We start from the raw sequence: 19,992 nt of genomic DNA, 5'->3' as shown, positions 1-19,992 counted from the left end.
TATCTGAATGTGCAGAGGTAAAAGAAACTTCTTGGCATGGAGTACAGAAATTCTGTAGCAGGCTGTCTTCCAAGTGTATGTTAAGTATTTGTCTTTTCATGGGGTTTCTTCTGTTTCCCTAAGATTTTTAAGAATTAGGACAATGTACTATTGTTCCTTCACTCCTACGCTTAGTTATTTCTTTTCTTGTCTGCTTACTAAGGCCTGTCAGCAGCAAGCCTGTGTTTGGAGGATGCAGTCAGCAGCTTTCATATGGTTTGATGCCTTCTAGCGCCTTCCCTGGGAGGCTGAGCAGCTTCTTCTTGAGGTTGGGATTAAATGTCAAAGTAGAAAATATGACAGAAAAATTTAAGTGACATGAAGATGTGTTTTATACATGCACACATTTGCATATTTCCTTCTATGCCAACTCTCCTGACCGCTCAATCCATCCTAAGAAGTAAAGGAAACCTCATGGTATGAAAATACAGAAAGGTAGAATACAACAAAAGACTAAATTAACCCAATTACATTAAAGCCTAAATTAAACTGGGTAATATGTTATCACTCATTTAAATGGGCAGCCAAAGACAATCTAGTTTTCCTGTGTCTGTGGGTTTCTTATTGAATGAGTATACACATAAAAGTTAGAATAGCTATTTAAAAAATGTAGTGCCCATTTCTTCTATGACTGATCAAGTTTCCCTACATCTAACAACATATTGTAAGAAAATTCAGTGTAGGCACTCAATAAATATGCTTCTCATCAGAAAATGTGTGTGAAATATTTAATATAATCAGAACATATAAATATAATTTGGATAATGCAGTCTACACCACAGCTGTCCAACTTCTAAGTAACCATGGGCTGTAAGCCCAGCGGGCCACACCAGCAGAGGCACGCCAGGGTGGGCCCTGGGTATCCTAGGCCACATACTGTATGAATAATCCCCTGCTCCACTGCAGAGATATTCAACCTTCACCCTCCCAACCACTGCACTGCATGTCCCCATGGAAGCTCCCCTCCCTCCTCCACCCGAGTTGTGCACCACTTACTCATACAGTCTCAGCCTCACCCTCTGCTCCCCTCACTGTCCCAACAGGCAACGGGGAAGCCCAGAGACTCCGACTGCTGTTGTAACTGGAGTGATGGGGGAGCAGCAGCAGCTGGGGAATACTCAGGGGGTCACAACTCAACTCCTCATAGGCCACATGGAGCCCACAGGCCACTAGTTGGACAGCCCTGGTCTAAACAGTACAGTTCTGATAATAGATTGGGCCTGAGTCTAGTTTTTAGTTATTTTATATTGATGCTACCCTATTAACACGCTGGAACTTCTCCACATTTATGCCAGTGACAAATGATGCTAAGGCCCAAAGTTTGCAGTGCATCTAAAAATTAAGAATAACCATGCATGTGTACTTGTGTTGCCAACCTTGTCCAAGCCATTCATGGGTTTTGCAGATCTTCCTTAGACTTGGACTTAAAATCAGTCTCAGTTATGCTACCTGGCATTGCTGTCTGGGTACAAGAACTACATAACTTCGATAAAATCATAGAAGTTACCCGCCTGAATATAGTTTACAGTGTAAGGGTTGGCTGCTTCAACAAGCTTGAATTGTTCCATCTTACAACTTTACTAGCTATTCAAAACCAATTTAAACTTTTCCTGCAGCTGTAATTTTGTTTAGGTTTTATTCTTCTCCCTTGCAGTTAAACTAGACTTCCTGTACCCTAAAAAAATAAAGGCTAGAAGAACATCATAAACTTGGCATAATTTAGCATGGAACCTTAAATATGCCTCTCTCACAAACCCTAAGGCAAGTTCAGCTGTCCTCCATTTACAGTCATCTAGATTATGGGCTTTTATTTTCTTTGCAAAACAGAAATATTCCAGTTTTGATCTTTCAATTAAGTCTACAATAAAAAGGTCCCTTTTATCTTCAGTGACTCCTGCAGGACATTCTTTGTAAGAAATAAAGCCCCTACTCTTTTCTTGTATTAAGCTGACATGCTGGGAAGGATCATCTGCTTTTCTTCTAGCCTCAGCATAGACAATTACTGTATCCATCCTGTGTTGATAAACTGTGCACTAAGATACACTGTGCTGAAAAACAAAATTAAACTAATTAATGGCAGTAATTAGCATTTGAGTTTTGCAGTAAAAACACCAGCATTGCATGTACTATATGTAAAAAGAAAAATTCCTAATATCAGCTATTCCAAATAGTCAGTATTCCTAATATTGATTCATAGTATTCCTAATATTGACTAGTCATCCCTAAATCCAGAATTTAATAAAATTACTTCTATTGCCTGTTAGAGTTCATTTTATCTCCTACAACTCTTCCATCATCCTCTCTCTCTCTCTTAGCTTCACTTGATAAATTTTTAAACATCTTTTAAAATGGAAGTTGACTCACTTTTTTGTTTTTTGACTTATAGCTAGGAGGATAAATAGATAGTGCTTTTGGATATAGGCCACTATTGCAAGTAAACATAAGATAAGGAGAACTTCTGAGTTTTTCCATGATTGCTGAAAATAGAATATGCTAAGGATTTCCAGTACCTTTAACAGTCTTAATAAATTTGTTTCCTCTTATTTAAACTGGACCTTTTATTTTACTTCCCTGAGGCAATTTATATCTTTTCCTTTGGTTCATGTAACTATACAACTGGAAGACTGTTTTCTGTATGCAGTGCCTTTTAAGACTAAAATGGGTCCCTGCTAACCTGTTTTCAGATGCACTGGCTATAAGTTAGTTCCACATGGCTGTGTTTACAATCTGAGTCATACATGCTTTACTCTCTCTTTGGGGCTTTATATGTATATTTCTCTCTTCCTGTCTTTGTTTCTTTTAGTCTAAGGTAGAAACTACCCATGCTAAAAGGATATACTGTATTTATTTGAACACAAAATGAGATTTTTTTCCCCCTATAATTCCATACAAACCTCATTAAATGCACTATCGTCAAACCGCTGCCAAAATCAGTTTAACTGTTCAATAATGGAAACCAGCTACAGAGGTGAGTAAATGCAGCCAATGCAAAGCATGATTATAAAACACACAGCACATATTAGGTAAACAAACTGACAAGAACTTACCACAAGAATAAATCACCACAGCCTACCTGTGGAAAATATAGGGTAGTGCCCATTGCACTAAGTCCCCCTCAGCACCCACTCTTTTTCAAGTCATAGTGAGCCACTACATTGCATATATTTTGACTTCTTCACTCCCACAGCTGAGCTGTGGTTTTCTTTCACATTTCCAGTGGTTCCTGTTTCTTCACCAGCCTTAAATGTCTAGCAAACATCACCAAATGGGGCCCCAAACAGTTCACCCAGAATCCCTCTATTGACCCCTCTCTCAGCCTGTTGCATATGATCAGTGTGCCCCACCCACCACGAGATTGCCCTGTGCCTCATACACATACAAATTTTTGGAGGATCCCAGGACCCATAACAAGAACATCAAGTGCCAGTTATGAGTGGGAGTCTGATTAACATATACATTCTTTGTGGAGGGTATCTGGAGTGCACACACATACTGAAAAGTGCTGAGCTACGGGGTTACCATGTCATAACATGCTGTGGCTTCTGCTGGGGCCTACCCCAGTGAACTATGTGGTAAAACGTGAGTGTTTTGACTTTGGGCTGATATCATGCATAGTTTGTATTATTTCTATAAGTAAATGCTAAAATACTGCTTAAAAGTGTGTTGTATGGAGTGCCTGTGCTAAAACTGGCCATATCTTGGGTAAACTAAAGCTATGGGTACTTATAGCAATATGCGAATTGCTATAGGGAGGTTTTTTCCAGAGTTAGTGGGTGCGTCTACCTGTGCTATTAGCATACAGCAATAACCCTGGTGCATATTGTGACAGAGTTTATTGCTCCCTGGCACACCATTTGAACGTGTGCCTGGGACTGCAGCATGTTGAGTCAAGTTAGAACAGCCCCAGCTGACAGGAGGTCTGGGGTGAGGGTCAGTCTGCCAGGCCAGGGCTGCTCCAACCCGGTTCAATGTGTTGTGGAGGGGCTAGCTGGGGCACAAGGGTGCTCCAGTGTGGGGCTAAACGGCAGGCAGCCCCCGCATTGCAGCACCCTTGTGCGTACACATCAGAACGTATCTGTGCAGTGCTGCAGAGTAAAAAACTCCACAACAAGATTATACTTTTATTTACTCCTGCTGTGGAGTTTATTAGTTTCCTGAAGCCTGATAGGCCACACAGGTGGGCATAAGACATTTACTGCATAACTAATTAGTCTACTGCTCAGTAAACGTCCCATGTAGATGAGCCCAGTGTTTTCAAGTTTGCCCCTCACTTCCATGTGCAAAAGGAGAGTAGGGTATGACAGTAAGGAGGGAAGGGTAGGGGCTGCAGGGGCCAGAAGTTGGGGATGGGGACCAGAGTGCAACGGGACTACCTGATCCTCCAGATTTATTTTCCCTGCTGTATCAGTCAGAGGGGAACAAATTAAAGGCAAACCTCTAATAATTATATTCTATACGTGGAAAAATTATAACTAATTTATAAATTTTCCATATATAGAATCTAATTAATGGGGGGCTGTTGTATCTTCAGCAAATATGGTATTTGTTCTCTATTAATACCCAAAGAATGCAATCAATGAACATGTGCTGTGGAAAACTGTTCTTGTCCAGATTGAATATGACACCTGTAATTATATAGCTTTGTCAGGCATTTCCAAAGAACTGTTAACAAGGTATTATACATGATGGAAAACTGTAACTGTACAAAATTGCCAATTATCAGTTAAGAGAACAATAAATCATAACTAAATGACACCTGATTTTGAGCATGTAGAGCATGTAAGTGAACAAGCATATTTTCCTAGAGTAATTTAAAATAAAATTCCAAAACATATTCATGAATATCAGTTTTTCCATGCTCATTAACTGTATTGTTATATTATATTGTTATAGACTCAAATTAGCCCTAAGGAAGGGTGGCAAGTGTATAGTTCAGCCCAAGATCCTGATGGCCGATGTATTTGTACTGTTGTTGCACCAGAACAAAACCTGTGTTCCAGAGATGCCAAAAGCAGGCAACTTAGACAACTGCTAGAGAAGGTAAGTCTTCCAAATGTAGTCCTCTTTTTTTTTCTACTAAAGGGAATAATTTCCTTTCCCTCTGTAAAATAACAAGTGATACTTTTTTCATTAGTAATCTAACAAAAGTTATTTCTCTGTATCCCTTCCCATTTTTCCACCCTTAATCACACTTCATCTCTCTCTTTACACTATAGCTCTGCTCATCTGTGTCATTGATCTGGCAGCTTAATGCTGCATATTCTTTTTTGTATTTCACCCCCTGAATTCTAACTTTCACAAAAGCTCATGTGTCAATATCAAGATACTTTTTCTTCATAAAAGTAGTTGCAAATCCCAGTCCAAATCTGCTAGAAGCACAGAGTCAGACTAGGTCCCCTGTCCAAATCATAGGAAGCTTATTCCCTTGAAACTCATTAACAGATTGTAACATATCAATACAAACATTATATTATCTGCACACTGATTTCCTTAAAATATGAATTATTCCAAACAGTTTCCACTTGTTCATATGCTAGTTCCTTAAATACAATAAATTATTGCATCCTGTTCAATATGATCTTTCTGCCAGACTACCAGAGTCTTACACGCTGGGTGCATCTACATGTGCCCCTATGGCGCCATTGTTACAGTGCCATCATTTAGTACTTCATTCTGGAAGTACTAAATGATGGTGCAGTAACAGCCCATACTGTGCTGTGCTGGCAGTGCACAGTTATTTTTAGCCACTACATTACCATAGCAATGCGCTATAGTGAGGGAGCCATGACCAATGTGTGCCCATGGTGGCTGTGGGAGCATGGTGGTGGTGGGAGTGTGGTGGCAGCAGCGGGAGTGCAGCGGTGGTAAGTGGTGAGCTCCTGCAGATGCCGCCAGTGGTGTTGGTGGCAGGGGGAAGGGGTGGTGAACAGTACCTTTTTGCAGGGGGTGCACCACCACGCACAGGGGTTGTATGTGCACCTGCATGCACCCCCTATGCATTGCCAGTGGAGGGAGCGCATTGTTATGGCAACATAGCTCTGGCATCAGAGTTTCTGTCTGCCAATGCTACATCACTGTAGCTCATTGCTACATTGCTATGGCAATGTAGTGTCTTGTGTAGATGTCCCTACTATGTTTATTAACAAATGCATGTACAGTTAAATTAATCAAAGGTTAGATGAGCTATATTTATGGGCAGATCTAGGATTTTGAAACGGGGGTGCAAACGTTGTGTTACATCATCACATATAACACAACACATTTTTATCCAGCTAAAAAGAAACTAGTAGCTGTACAAATATACTAGATGTCTAGGGCTCTAATTCAGTTTAAGATCAAAGCAAAAACAAATAAAATTTTATTGGAAGTTGTATTAATTTTCTATGCCATATAGTATGTACAAAAACACAAAATTAGGCAAAATAATTTTAAACTGTTGTATCTTTAGTCCTGCTGTCATTTGAAATCTTGTCTAAATCTATCCCCCCCCATGCAGGTGATCCCATAAATAACATCACTCACAAAAATCCTTGTCTTACACATATTTCCTAGACTGTCATCACAGGTGCAACTACATTACTCCATATATGGAAATTATATTCAAAGTTGCTACTTTACATTTGAGTGCTCAGGGCAGTCCAAGCGGTGGCAACCAGGCCAGCACACAACTACTGCTATTTACGTGTGCCCTTCCCCCACATCACTCGCCCCCCCTTGCAACCCGGGTCAGTGGCTGGGGCTGCTGCCCTGGTTGCCCCCATTCATTGTAGTACTACACAATTACCCCTTATGTTTATCTTGCATAGGAAATTATGAAAAAATCCTGTAGTTATCAAAACACAAACTACTGTTTTGCATCCCCAGTAGCAGTACCCAAGTTTAGGCTTATTATATAACTAGGAACCTACCTAAATTGTGGTTTCGTGGATTTTGTGGAAAACGTGAAATCCAGGGTTGCCTGCAAAATCCACAAAACAAAACAACTTAACAAAAATAAGTTTTTATTAAGTCTTCCCTTCCTGGGTGGATCTCACAGCCTGCCTGGGAGGGGAAGGTACTGGCTGGCAGTACAGCATGAACAGGGCAGCAGACAAGATGGTGCCTGACCCTCCTTACTCCCCTGAATCCTCTCTGCCAATCAGTGTTCTGAGGATGGGGCTAAATCAAGAGCAGCCAGCAATCAAGATGCTGGTTACCCCTCCTCTTCCCTGGTGTCTCTCAGCCAATCAGCATTGAGGGCCAGGGCCACCATGAAATGTCCGTGAAATACGCCCACAAGTGAGTCCCTATATATAACCACTGGTGGAGAACATGTTTAAACAAGGACAGAGAATAACACAAAATTTAAGACTAAAAACATATTTGTCAACACACACTTTTCAATACTTTATTTCCAAAACTTTTATGGATGGTAACATCACAGAAATACAAATATGGAACCAGATCTTGCACAGGCAAAGCTTATTACTGAGTTCAATTAGAGCTGCTGCAAGCATAGAGTTCAAGGCCACAGCATGAAATACTGTAGACATCTGTAGAGTCTTAGCACAATTCCCTGCCCTCTTCTCCCCCTTTTTTAAATTTAGATTTGTCTCAGAATGGACTTAGAGGGCATGTCCAGATGAACGTACATGTGTGGTTTTCAGTGCCTTAAAGCTTTGCAGTGATGCAAACTGCACATGGCATACATGCACCCATTTGCCACTAATTTGCAGCATGGTGCCAAAATGTGACACCTGGAGATCCCATCAGAAAGGAAGCCTGGCTGACCAGAGCCAAGATCTAGATGCTGGCCAGGCTCCAAGCAGCTGGCTTGGGTCTGCTGCTGTCCCAGGAGGCCCTCAGGACTACAGGTAATGCTGCTGGGGCCAGGACAGGTGCTGACCCTATCCTTCCCTAACCCACCTGGGTTAATTTGCTACATGCCAGAGTGCACATGCAGGGGCATGCCCCGAGTCAAAAAGCAGCAGTACAAATATGTGTCTCCACTATTTTTCCCACAGGAAATGTGTACCCCTGCATATGTGTGGTTGTCTGGATGCACCCAGAGGAGCCTAGAGAAGTACCTTTCCATTTCAATCTTGGAGTCACTTTGGCCTCATAACTAACAGCAGCCAATAAGCAATTTTATTAGCCAAGGACCACTGGAAAGCAAAAATGCTGTTTGTGTCACCCTCCTTTTCCCCAGCTAAGCAGATGGTCTTCCTCTTTAGGCAGGGCTTAGTGGGTGGTAGAGCCAGCTATGATGGGTTTGTACCAAAATAGTGTTCCTTTAACCTAGGGAAAATCTGAGCTTTCAATTTACTTCATACTACAGAAGCAACATAGGTGAAACAAAATGTTTGAATCTGAAGTAATAAATATTTAGGGAATGAACACTGAACTTAAAATAAGTCTTAATTTCTACATGCATGCACATGTATATATCAGGTCCCTAAACTGAAGTTAAAACAGGACTCTTAATTTTGCAAAAAACACATAAGACCTGATTTTTATCTCACTTGTAAGAGATTAAATTCCAAATAATCCTACCACTAAAGTCACTATCTGGCACTATTTGAACACTAACAGAGATCAAAATCAGTCCAGTTATCTTCCAGCAAAGTTCAGACTATCAATATATAACTGCAAGCATCCTGAACAGCTGCCCCCTTTCCCCATTCCTAGAAGCCACGTGGCACTTTATTTCTAAGTATGACAGGGGTGTAGGACATTACAGTGGTAGAAAGGTCAAGGCTCTTGCTACTCATATAGGGGTTCCTCTAAGATGCATAGAAAATATGGACATAAAGGAATATAGAGAGTGTCTGTTGCTGTCAATACTGCACATTTCTTGCTGATAAAATATCTGGAGATGTCATTCTCCAGAGCTTTCACTGTGGCATGTTTCCCAGGTATTTAAATATTCATGACAAAGGTTTTAATCTCTCTCTCTCTTTCTCCCTTTCTCTCTCTCTCTCTTTTTGAAGTCCATACCATGACCTCTTTCACAACTAACCCTTTGATCTGACACACAAAAAAACCTAAATTATCAATCTTCACAAAGTATTTGCTTTTAACTAATGTCTTGGCAAGTATCATCACATCCCTACTTTAGTGTACCCATATGTTGTAGTTTGTAGTAATTTCTGATTAATGTAGCTTCTGGCAAAAGGAAATCTTCCAGATTTTCTCGCAGCTCTCATGGGGTTTACTTGCTTAATTTCAGTAATTAGAAATCTAGAAAAGGAAAAAATATGACTTTATTCCATTAATAGTGTCTTCTAAAATGTTAATGACTAGATTATTGATAGCAAACCTATACTTCTTTAAAAAATATTTTCAGCTGGACATTAGATTAAGTTATTTCAGGTTGTATAATAACCATAAAGTATTATAGAACAGTTGTTAGCATAATGGGCCATTAATTAAAAATTGTGGAAAAGAGCTCAAAGTTTACATATACTTGTCAACACAGTCTTGCCCTTCATGCATTAGAATGGATAGTCAATATTAATTCTACTTGAGCAAGAACTGAACCACTAATGTTTTCTAGTCATATATTGTTTTTTTCTGTATTGATCAAATGAGTTAAAATAAACTTTGGCCATTAATTTATTGAACATACAAAATCCATGAGAACAATCACAACAAAATGTCCTATTTTAGTGTTCTGTTTCAGTTTTATAACTGGTAAAGATGTTGCTTTTTCCCCGCATATTTTTTCACTGACAAACGTATGAGTACATACTTAAAAGATTCATAAAGCTTATAAAGACTCAAGCTATCCTTGCCTTAAAAAGGGAAGTGGGCAAGTTGTATCTAGAGTTCTTTTGTCCTAATTATTAATTACTTGAATCTTCATTTCTGTCAATGTCTCTTTCTATATCTAGTACTGTATTTGAATAAAGTTATTTATTTTATATCTACTTATAAAACCATAAACAAACCCTCATCCTATGGTATATACACCCTATATATAACTGAATTTTACAGTAAAATCTCAAATGTTATGGGTTGCTTTGCATCCTTCTAAATACACACTGTTAAAATAATGCCCTCTACAATAAATAGAAGAACTTCTCCAACTCTCAACTAATTCTATTCAAAATACTTGAAGCAAGAGCTATCCCAGGTATCATATCTAGGTAGATAACAGATGTAGCAGCTACTATAATGAAGATAACTCCAGTGATTAAAATCCCTTTATGAAAGAGACAATGACAACAGCCCCTCTTTTTACTGAAGAGAGTTTTAGTTGTTGAGCCATCTTACACAATATGGTATTAAAGCTTGTCTTCCAGGTAGAATGGTAGAGGCGCTTAGAGCCAGATTTGATTTCACCTCTTGGGCATCTCATTGAAGTGTAATTCTATTCTATGCAGCTCAGATCATGAAAATCCAATCCAGTCAGACTTTAATAACACATCATCATCAATATAAGAGGAAGTCATCAAAAAATCAGTGAAGAGGAGAAGGACTCACTCATCTTTTGCACCCATGTTTTTCAGAGACATGAGCATAATAGATGGAATAGAATCTTGCCCTTAGGACATTATGGGACTGAGTCTGCTAAAGCCTAATCAGTTTAGCAAAACATTAATTATATGCTCAGTTATAAGTCTATAATTTAAATGGGAAAGCTCGAATATAAAGCTAAGGACATGTCAAGATCAGAATGTATTATTACTTTATCTGTTTTGTTTTGGTATCTCTTGGCTGGTCTGCACTATGCTTGTGCCAAGTCACAGACAGCCACCAAGAAGTACAGCCAGCCCGGTCCCTCTTGCTCTGTGAGAGCCCAAACCCAGATATTACACAATGCACTTCAGAGCCTAAAGCTGTGTTCTTGGGCTCTGTGTCCCAGGAATACTTACTACTCAGTGGGTGTATCTATACGTGCACAGTTATCACGCAGTATTCTAAATTACTGCTCAGTAACCTACAATTACTGCACAGTACAGGCGTGTATCTACACATGCATGCCCATACTGTACAGTAATTATGGTGACTTATACCAACCTCTATGTAAATTTGATACCTGTATGATACAGGTGTCAAATTTACACCCAATTAGTTACGGTGCAGTAACGCACATATAGACACCTTACTGCGCAGTAACACTGTATATATGGACTAATTTGGGGGTAACTTTTGTGCATTAATGCCCTCTACTATCTGCATGTGTAGAAGCTGGCCTATTTCTGTTTGCTGAGTAGTAAATTTAATGTGATGTAAATGCACATGTAGATGCACCAAATCCTTTGAAGGTGGCTACCTGGCCTAATTGCTCCTGTTTGTTATGCATGAAGTAGAGGCAAGTGGCCAAGTGGCCATAGCAGTGCTTCAGGGTTCAACAAAGTGGCAGAATAGATGTTCCCTAAGAACTGCAGTCATGGACCAGGTCACAGTTTTGCTGGGAACTGTACAAATTCAGAATAAAAATGTAATTCTAGTCCCCAAAAGCTTGCTACCTAAAAAATAGAACAGTAATGATGCTGATTTGTTCAGTCTACATTAGATATAGGAAATATTTCTCAAGAATCTTTGGTAATTCTGAATGAAGTATTTATAGTGGGTGCATCTACATGTGCAATTAATGTGATGCAATAAACTCTGGAGCACTATGAGCTTCAGTGAACTGCTCCTGGGGGCAGCATCTAGATATGTACCTGGGATAGCAGCACTTTGAGCTGGGGCAGAGCTGGTCTGGGATGGCAGCAGGCTCGGGGAGTCAGCCCCGGCCTCCAGGTGGCAGCATCACGCATGGCACAAGAGTGCCAAACTTGTAAAGCTGTGTGGCTAGGCAGAAGCCAGGAATCTGGCCTCTGCCCAGTCACTGTCTACATGTGTGTTTCAGCACAGTTTATTGCTCTGCTGTAGGATACTACTGTCTCCAACAGTACTACTGTGCCATAGCACTGGAGCATGTGTAGACTGTGATGCTTTACTGTGGAGCTAATTAGTCAACTCCACAATAAAGCAGATGTGTAGATGTAGCCAATGAAGAGTAAAAGCCTAACAGTGGTGCTAAAGCAGTCTTTTGTAAAATGTTATTTTAAAAAAACCATTTTTTATGAACACCAGTAATTGATAGGGTTCCCAAAGTGTGCTAGCCTACTTCTTTTAAAGCCAATAGGAATTTTGCCACTGAAGAAGAATCAGGACAAAGCCTGAAGAGTGGGATTTTATTCCCACTCATAGAAAACAGTGAGCTGTACCTTCTTAAAATGTAAGTATCAGCCTTTATTCTGGTACCATGATGTTTTGCAAAGTATTAGCATTTAAATTAGTTCATCACCAGAATGTAAAATACAGGGCTTTGCAAAACTCTTTTTATGATTATTGAAACCTGAAGTGCCACAGTTCTTTAAAGGAGACCCTCTCTCTCTCTTGCATTAATTTCAGCCATTTAACTCCACTGACTTCACTGGAATTCTCCTGATTTATTTTGGTGTACAAGATCAGATCATATCTGCTCTCTTAGATATGAGATCTGAATAATGTGAGGTGTTAATAATTGCTTCCAAAAGCCATGGCAGATACATAGCCCTTGAGAGATCAACCTTTGAAAGACTGCCCAACACACTTTAACTTCTGTCTAAATGGCAATTAGTACTTTATTTGCCAAGTGTAACTTCAGGTCTTCCATACACCTAAATAAAGTCAAATTTTAAGATCTTTAACTCATATTCTTACCCTGTTCCTTCAGACCCTCTGTAAACAGTTTTAGGTAGAGCAATGGCTGAGAATTAAAACTTAAATCAGATCCTGAATAACAGCCATATATTATATTTCCCTGAGCTATTGAATGCTTATGTCTTTTTGTTCAGGAATATTAAGTCCCAAACCTCCTTTATGATTCCCTGTCATAGGACATTTCTTCCCCTTGCTGAATATTCAGAGTATTCAACAGTTTTCTTTAGGGTATGTATAATGACTTTTGGAAACATTTCTTTCTTATTTTTACTGAAACAATACCACTGATTTCTGTGGGGTTACCCAAGTGTGACTGCCAGAATGTGGCCTGTTTTCCATATGGTTATGCAGTTATGAATTCAAAGCTCCAGTGTTATAAAATAGCTAATAATTGAAGCACTGACTGAAGCATGACATTTTATCTCTTGACATTTACCTACAGATATATTGAAAAAGAGTGCATTTAGAGAGTGTTCTTCTTTTAACAGGTTCAGAATATGTCCCAATCTATTGAAGTTTTAAATTTGCGGACTCAAAGGGATTTCCAGTACGTTTTAAAAATGGAAACACAAATGAAAGGGCTGAAGGCCAAGTTTCGGCAAATTGAAGATGATCGGAAGACATTAATGACAAAACATTTTCAAGTAGGTTTTATTTTAATAATAACTTTGAAAGCCTGTGAGAAGCTATGCACCATAAATTGCTGAACTCTGAGCTGAAAGTGCTCTTACAAAAGCAATATGACAAATAAAAACATAATAACACCTTTTATGGTGATAATCTCTTTCTCTATTCAAGTTAACAATAATAGGGAGTGACCATTAATTATTAAGACTTTATAGAAATGGCATTATAAACATAATCTTATTTTGCTGTATCTATCTGCCTATCATAATGAGAAGTTTATATTCAGTCAAGCATAAGTAATAAATGAGGAAGTTGAGGGAATTAATAGCAAACAACTACGGAGCTTTGCACTTTACCATTGTCTGACATTTAGTTGAGCTAAAGAAAAAGAAGTTTATAATAAAGAATTACAATAACTTAATTTCTCAGTATCACTAAGAACTAATTAGAGGTTTGAGGGTTTTTTTCTGATAGTTATACTGGTTTTGCAGTTGCGATTTTTTTTCTTGTCTCACATATGCTATAAGCAAAAATGTATGTGATCAGTTTCTTAATTGGGTAAAAAAATGTCTAATTACCAATACAACACTAACCAACCTATTTGCTATGAAATCTGGACACATGATGCTTAGAAAATAGTAATGTGTATTCTGATGAGGCCATCTAAATTACTCTGAGACCATGTTATAGAGGGATATTAGAGTGTTGCACGTTCTGGGTCCAACTGAATAAGAGTGCTGAATGTGTGAGGAATATAAAATAGAGTCTATTAACATAATTTTCATCCTTGGAATATAGTTAAAGTATTATGCCTTTCAATGTGTTCATGTGTGGTCAAACATAAACCCAAAGACATACATGTTCAAAAGTCAGTAGTCAAAGTATGGCACCTAAATCCATAATTAATCACCTCTGAGTGTTCTGATTTTCCACAGAGCCATTGAACACCCAACAGCTCCTGTTAATTTAGCGAATTAATACAATAATAACCTTCCTATGGAGGAAAAAATTTACTTGCTCGTTTTAGTTAGGCTTGAAGTCCAAGTATGGATCCTCTTAGCCTTTTTTAACATCTCCCATTATAACATTCATCACCATAATAACACATCTATGTTGTGCCATTACTCACTTGGTATTCTCATTACATTTTGTGCATAAACAAAATATCAGAATTTAAATGTCTGATATAGGCTGTCAAAAGTAGCAGCATGTTGTACTTCCCTACTCTAACCTTTTAAACATTTGACTTTTTTTTTTGGCTGGGCCTTCAGGACCAGCTTGACAGTTTGCCAGGAGTAAAAGACAGATTTCTAGCCAGTCATACTATAGAGTAATATAAAAGGTCAAAATAATACCATATGCTGATGTCTTTCAGAATTTTAATCCACTAAAATTCTGGTACTGCATCCCATTCCTGAGACACTGAAATTTGTCTATCCTTGCTACCTCATCCAGTATCACTTCAGTTCAGACCAAGCTTAGTACAATTATATAGCCCTGTTCACTCACTATCATCAAGTTATGAAATCTCTTAGGATTTGGCTGATTCTCACTGCTGTCAAAGGCAACACTCTTATGTACTTTATTGACAGTAGGATTGGACTCACTTTGGAGAAAAGAGTTTTTAATTTATGGTTTTGTAAAAAGCTAGAAGTTTATGGTCCTACATATGTAGTTTTAGTAGTAATAAAAAATTCTGCTTCTCTTTTTCCATTTTACTTTAATTCAGCAGTTTCTGGGTACATACTATGAAAGGAACTTTTCTAATGAGTAGAATCTATAGTTCAGAGCAGCAAAGGGAACTTCTGACACTCTAAATGCATTTACATTAATAACATTTCAATGTGTAATTTAAAAATTCAAACTTCTACTGCTCACATTAGCTATATATTCGGGCTGTGCAAAGCTTCGGTAGCTGATTTGATTCAGTGGAGATTCGGCCCAATTTGGCGGCTGAATCTGAATTGAATTTGGAGACCAATTAAAAGGTCCAAATCAAATCAGAAGCCTCCAGATCAATTTGGAAAAGATTCAGCGCTGATTTGGAGATTAGGCCATAGACTAAACAGGCTGCAGTCCTCACCACACTGGCCTCAGCTGCCTCCAGCTGGTAAGTCTGTTGTGGTGGGCAAAGGGGAGAGGGAAGGGGCATGGGCGAGCAGATCAACACCCCAACAGTGAGGGTGGAATTGGAGATGGGGCTGAGACAAGCTGCCCGGCCAGGCTGAGGGGGTGTGGGACTTAGGGAGGGGGGTTTCTGCCACTACATGCCTCTGCATGCCGCCAGTCTGGGAGGGCATGGGAGTGGACACGTGCCCCCGAATCTGCATGCAGTGGGCTGAGCCAGGCTGTACTCTAAGATGTTAGCACCAGCTGCTTGCCGCCAGGCTGTGCTCCTGGGTAGCTAGCCCCAGTCGCAGCCCAAGGCGCATCCCTAACTCCACCCACCACATAGAGCGCAGTGGAGTGGGGGCTGCAGCCACCCTAAAATTCCCCATGACCCCTGCCACCAGCCCCTCTCCGATCTGGGTGCACGTGCCTGGCCCCATGCCCTACCACTGCTTGCCCAGCTGGGGTGAAGTCGTGGCTTGTCCAGGAGACATGGGAAGGCTGGGCAAGTGGCAGGAGGGAATAGTCCCCACTCCTAGCATCTTCCACTGCCTGTCCAGAATGCAGCCCAGCCCACTCCACGCAGATCCAGAGACACGCCTGCTCCCATGCCCTCCTGAACCGGCGGCATGTGGCAGCACGCAGTGGCAGGAGTCCCCCTCCCTGAGTTCCATGTCCCTTCAACCCAGCTGGGATGCTTATCTGAGCCTCAGCCCCAATCCCTCCCTCGCTCTGGGGGCGTTGATATGCCCCCCCCCCATGCCCCTTCCCTCCACCCACCAAAACAGACTTGCCAGCTGCAGACAACTGTGTCCAGCATGGTGAGTATTCCTGCCTGTTTAGTCTATGATCAAATCTCCAAAGCAGTGCCAGATCTTCAGATCTGATTCCACTGACTTGAATTGGGACAGTGATTCAAATCACTGAATCAAATCAGTGTCCCTCCGGATCGACCAAATCCAAATCCGAAGCAAATACTTGCAGCTTCACGCAGGCCTACTATATATACAATATATTTCCTGTCTATACATATGGATTTTTTTTCTTTGGAGTTACTAACAAATGCCAGTTGAAAAAAAGGAAGAAGAAAATTATGAAGAACTTAATAAAAAAATTCATATATGTTATAATCACATACAGAAAAAATTATTATGACACAGTAATTATTTTGCACCACATCTGAAAGATAGGCAGGTCAGAGGTATCTATAAACACATCTATGTGAACCTGCCTTCCCGCCCACTCTTTCCTTCAGGGTAGAGACATAATTTTCAACTTTAAAAACTCCCCATAGTATTTATGGAATCTTTCAACACAAATTACATTTAAATTATACACATTCCTCATGTTTCTGCAACCATTGAAAGCATCATCCCTCCATTTTCTTGGGTTTTTATTACACTGTTCTTTCTTGATTTATTACCTTCTACCTTGATGACCATTCCCTCAGCACCACCCTTAGCTGATTATCTTTCATCTATTGATGTTCCCAGGATGCCATCCATGGTTTCCTCTCTTTTTCTTCTCTATATTCTCTTTGTGGGTGACCTCATCTGCTCACAGGGGTTCTGTTATTATCTTTATGCTAAGCCTACATCTCCATTCCCTTTTTTCCTTTTTTGTCTAGGCTGCACCTCCTTCTGTCTCTCTGACATTTCCTCCTGAAATCCTGCTGTTCCTTTAAATAATAAATAGAATTGTAAAATGTTTGAATGAATGTGTTATGATAAGGACAAATTTATGTTCCATAAAGAAAAAAATTAATTACTAGAATTCTCGACAATATGGTGCCTAAACAAGAATCAGTTGCCTTAACAAAATCTACTTATTTTTAGACTATTTATTTTTATTGAAACCCTGACAAAGGTATTAAGAAAGTACATAGCTATGGAAAAGTGGTAAAAAGGATTAGGACCTAGCTAGAAAAGCATTCAAGTAAGGAACATACAATCTTTTTTCAATATGGTAAAGACTTAAACATGTTATAACCCATGGGTGCACACCTATATGCAAAAGCATAGACTTGCAGTGGCAAAATTAGTAGTGACACAGTTTTGTGCTGCTACTGTTTTGACTGCAGCACATGCCCCTGAACATTTGCTTTGATGAAGGATTGCCCCACTTCAGGCAAATTGCCCTTTCCCAGCTCCTCTTATCGCCTGATGTGCTGGAGGATCCAGGGCACAACTAAAGGAGTGAAGATGCTCTGGCAGGCAATCAGAGTGTCTTCCTAGAGGACCAAGCTGCCATATCTGCCAGTTCATGCTCCTGTCACAAGCTCCATGCTGCTTTCCTTCTCAATGTTTGGTTTTTTTTGCTACTGAGATTTCTCAGTAGCAAAATTTGCTCCCAGACTGCACATCTGCAGTTTGGGAACAGTTTAACATTCCAGTTGTGCAATTTGTGAGGCCACAAAGAGGTCTGTGGCCCCACAAACTGCACATGCCTGCACATCTGGGTGCAGCCCATGAATCCAAAGTAGGAGTTGTGTTCAAATAACTTACCCATGACTTGGAAAAGCTATCCAGCTATCCAAAAGAGAAGGAATGGCCAGGTAGTAACAGCTTTGCTGGACACAAATATGAGTTAGTCAAGGCTGTGGATGTGACCTGAATCAAATGATACAACATGATGATGACATATAAAAACCATGATTGACCAATGTGTATTAGCCAGGATGATTTGAACTCATACCCAATGTCGGAGTCTAAATCAGATAAGACATAATTGTGTACAGATCAGTGAAAGGATCTGTGCTGAATACTGCAGCTGTAAAAAATACACTCAGTAGTAGTTTTAAAGGAATAAAATAGACAACAGTAGTTCAGCTATTATAATGATATTGTAAAAGTTGGTGTTACATCCTTCCCTGCAATGAAGCATTAAAGCACAATCACCTTCTTTCAAGAAAGAGGTGGCCAGTGGCCTTTTGTATCCTGTGGAGGAAAAGATAAGTCACAGAAGGTTTGTTTCCTGATTCTTAAAAATAATTTTGTACTTTCAGTAGAAATGGATTATTCTCTTTCAACATGTTTTCCAACATTTGCTGCCATTAATCCTGAGGTTACTAGAACTTTCTCAATATAACAATAATGGATCTGAAACTAAAATTAATAAGCATTTTAATAATCAGTCATAAATATTATATTAAAGGGAGTGAGGGGCTTGGAACTCTTTTAAATTGCTCTAATGCACAACTGACTGCTTTTCAGGAGTTGAAGGAAAAGATGGATGAGCTCCTGCCATTGATCCCAGTTCTGGAACAATACAAAACTGATGCCAAATTAATCACCCAGTTCAAGGAGGAAATTAGGAATCTGTCTGCAGTTCTCACAGGGATTCAGGAAGAAATTGGTGCCTATGACTATGAGGAACTACACCAGAGGGTGCTCAGTTTAGAAACCAGGCTTCGAGACTGCATGAAAAAGCTCAGTAAGTGAACAATTTCATGCTAAATTTAATTCCTAGATTGCATCTTCATCACTTCCTTAAAGAAACACACAACACTCTGGTTTCAGTTCTATATACACAGTGCACCAGATTTTGATCTGTGTTATATTAGTGTAAATACAAAGTAACTTGGCTGAAAGCAAACTGTGTTACATTTCTGTCTGAATCACTTGCTGATGAAGCATAGCAATGTGTTTTATTTTCAGTGCTGCTAAAGGCATCTTGTGGGTCTCAGGGAGAATCTAAGCTTCTGGGAACCCACGCATTGACTTCAGTTTGATGCAGTGAGTTCCTGACATCTCTGAAAATAGGCACTTCTTTAATATTGGATAGCTAAAATTAGGGGTCATTTTTTGAAATGTCACCCTTAACCTTCTTGCCCAAAGTATAATTAATACTTGTTTACCTTATAGTCATGATACAAGTACTTATAGAGCCTAGCTCCTTCCAGTTAATGTCAATGTAAAAAAAAGTATCCCCTCTGACTTATATGAATGGATTGGGCAGTAATTCATTAGGGGCCACTCATTTAAAGTATTTTGAGATATATAGATTGACAGTGTTATTTAGAAGCAAATATCTATTGTTTACTGAAAGCATTTACCTTCCAGTACTGTCCATCCAGCTGCTTTTATGATAACCAAATTCATTATAAAGCAAAAGAAACACAATAGTGAAATTCCAGGGCTCAGACTCATAAGAGCTACCTTCATTTTCATGTTTTGGATGTTTGCTTTCATAGTCAATGGAAGGCAGCTGAAATCTGTTATTAAATAGAGAGGTGCTTTCCATAATAAAAGAAGTGGGCTTTCTTTGAAGCAATGGGAGAGACAGAAAAAAATAAATCTAGACTGAGTTATCCTCTGAAATTCTTTATTTTCACCTGTTTCTTTTCATACCAGAAATAGCATATCAGTGATAGGAAAAATACATGAAAGAATTCCTCAAACAGATTTTTTAAATGAATTTATTCTCCCCTTCAGTACACACATATAATATCAAATTACTATGCTGACAGAAGATACACAGGTTCGGCCAGGACAAAATACCATATAGGTATTACTATGCATTAGTGAGATAGAAACGTAG

General features: G+C 39.4%; 1 protein-coding gene across 3 annotated transcripts in view; it reads left to right on the top strand.

Annotated features, from left to right (window-relative positions):
• Positions 1-19,992, top strand: part of OLFM3 (olfactomedin 3) — a 182,365-nt gene that overhangs the window by 134,439 nt on the left and 27,934 nt on the right. For all 3 annotated transcript variants that reach the window (XM_019501721.1, XM_019501718.1, XM_019501719.1), the window contains exons 2-4: positions 4,933-5,079; positions 13,206-13,361; positions 18,666-18,885. In XM_019501721.1, the coding sequence (XP_019357266.1) occupies positions 4,933-5,079; positions 13,206-13,361; positions 18,666-18,885 (523 nt within the window). The remainder of the gene's footprint in view (positions 1-4,932; positions 5,080-13,205; positions 13,362-18,665; positions 18,886-19,992) is intronic.

Source organism: Gavialis gangeticus, unplaced genomic scaffold, assembly GCF_001723915.1.
Source record: "Gavialis gangeticus isolate Ggan-Ray unplaced genomic scaffold, GavGan_comp1, whole genome shotgun sequence".
NCBI lineage: Eukaryota > Metazoa > Chordata > Crocodylia > Gavialidae > Gavialis > Gavialis gangeticus.
The sequence above is the reverse complement of the archived record's forward strand: the minus strand, read 5'-3'. Positions and strand labels throughout refer to the sequence as shown.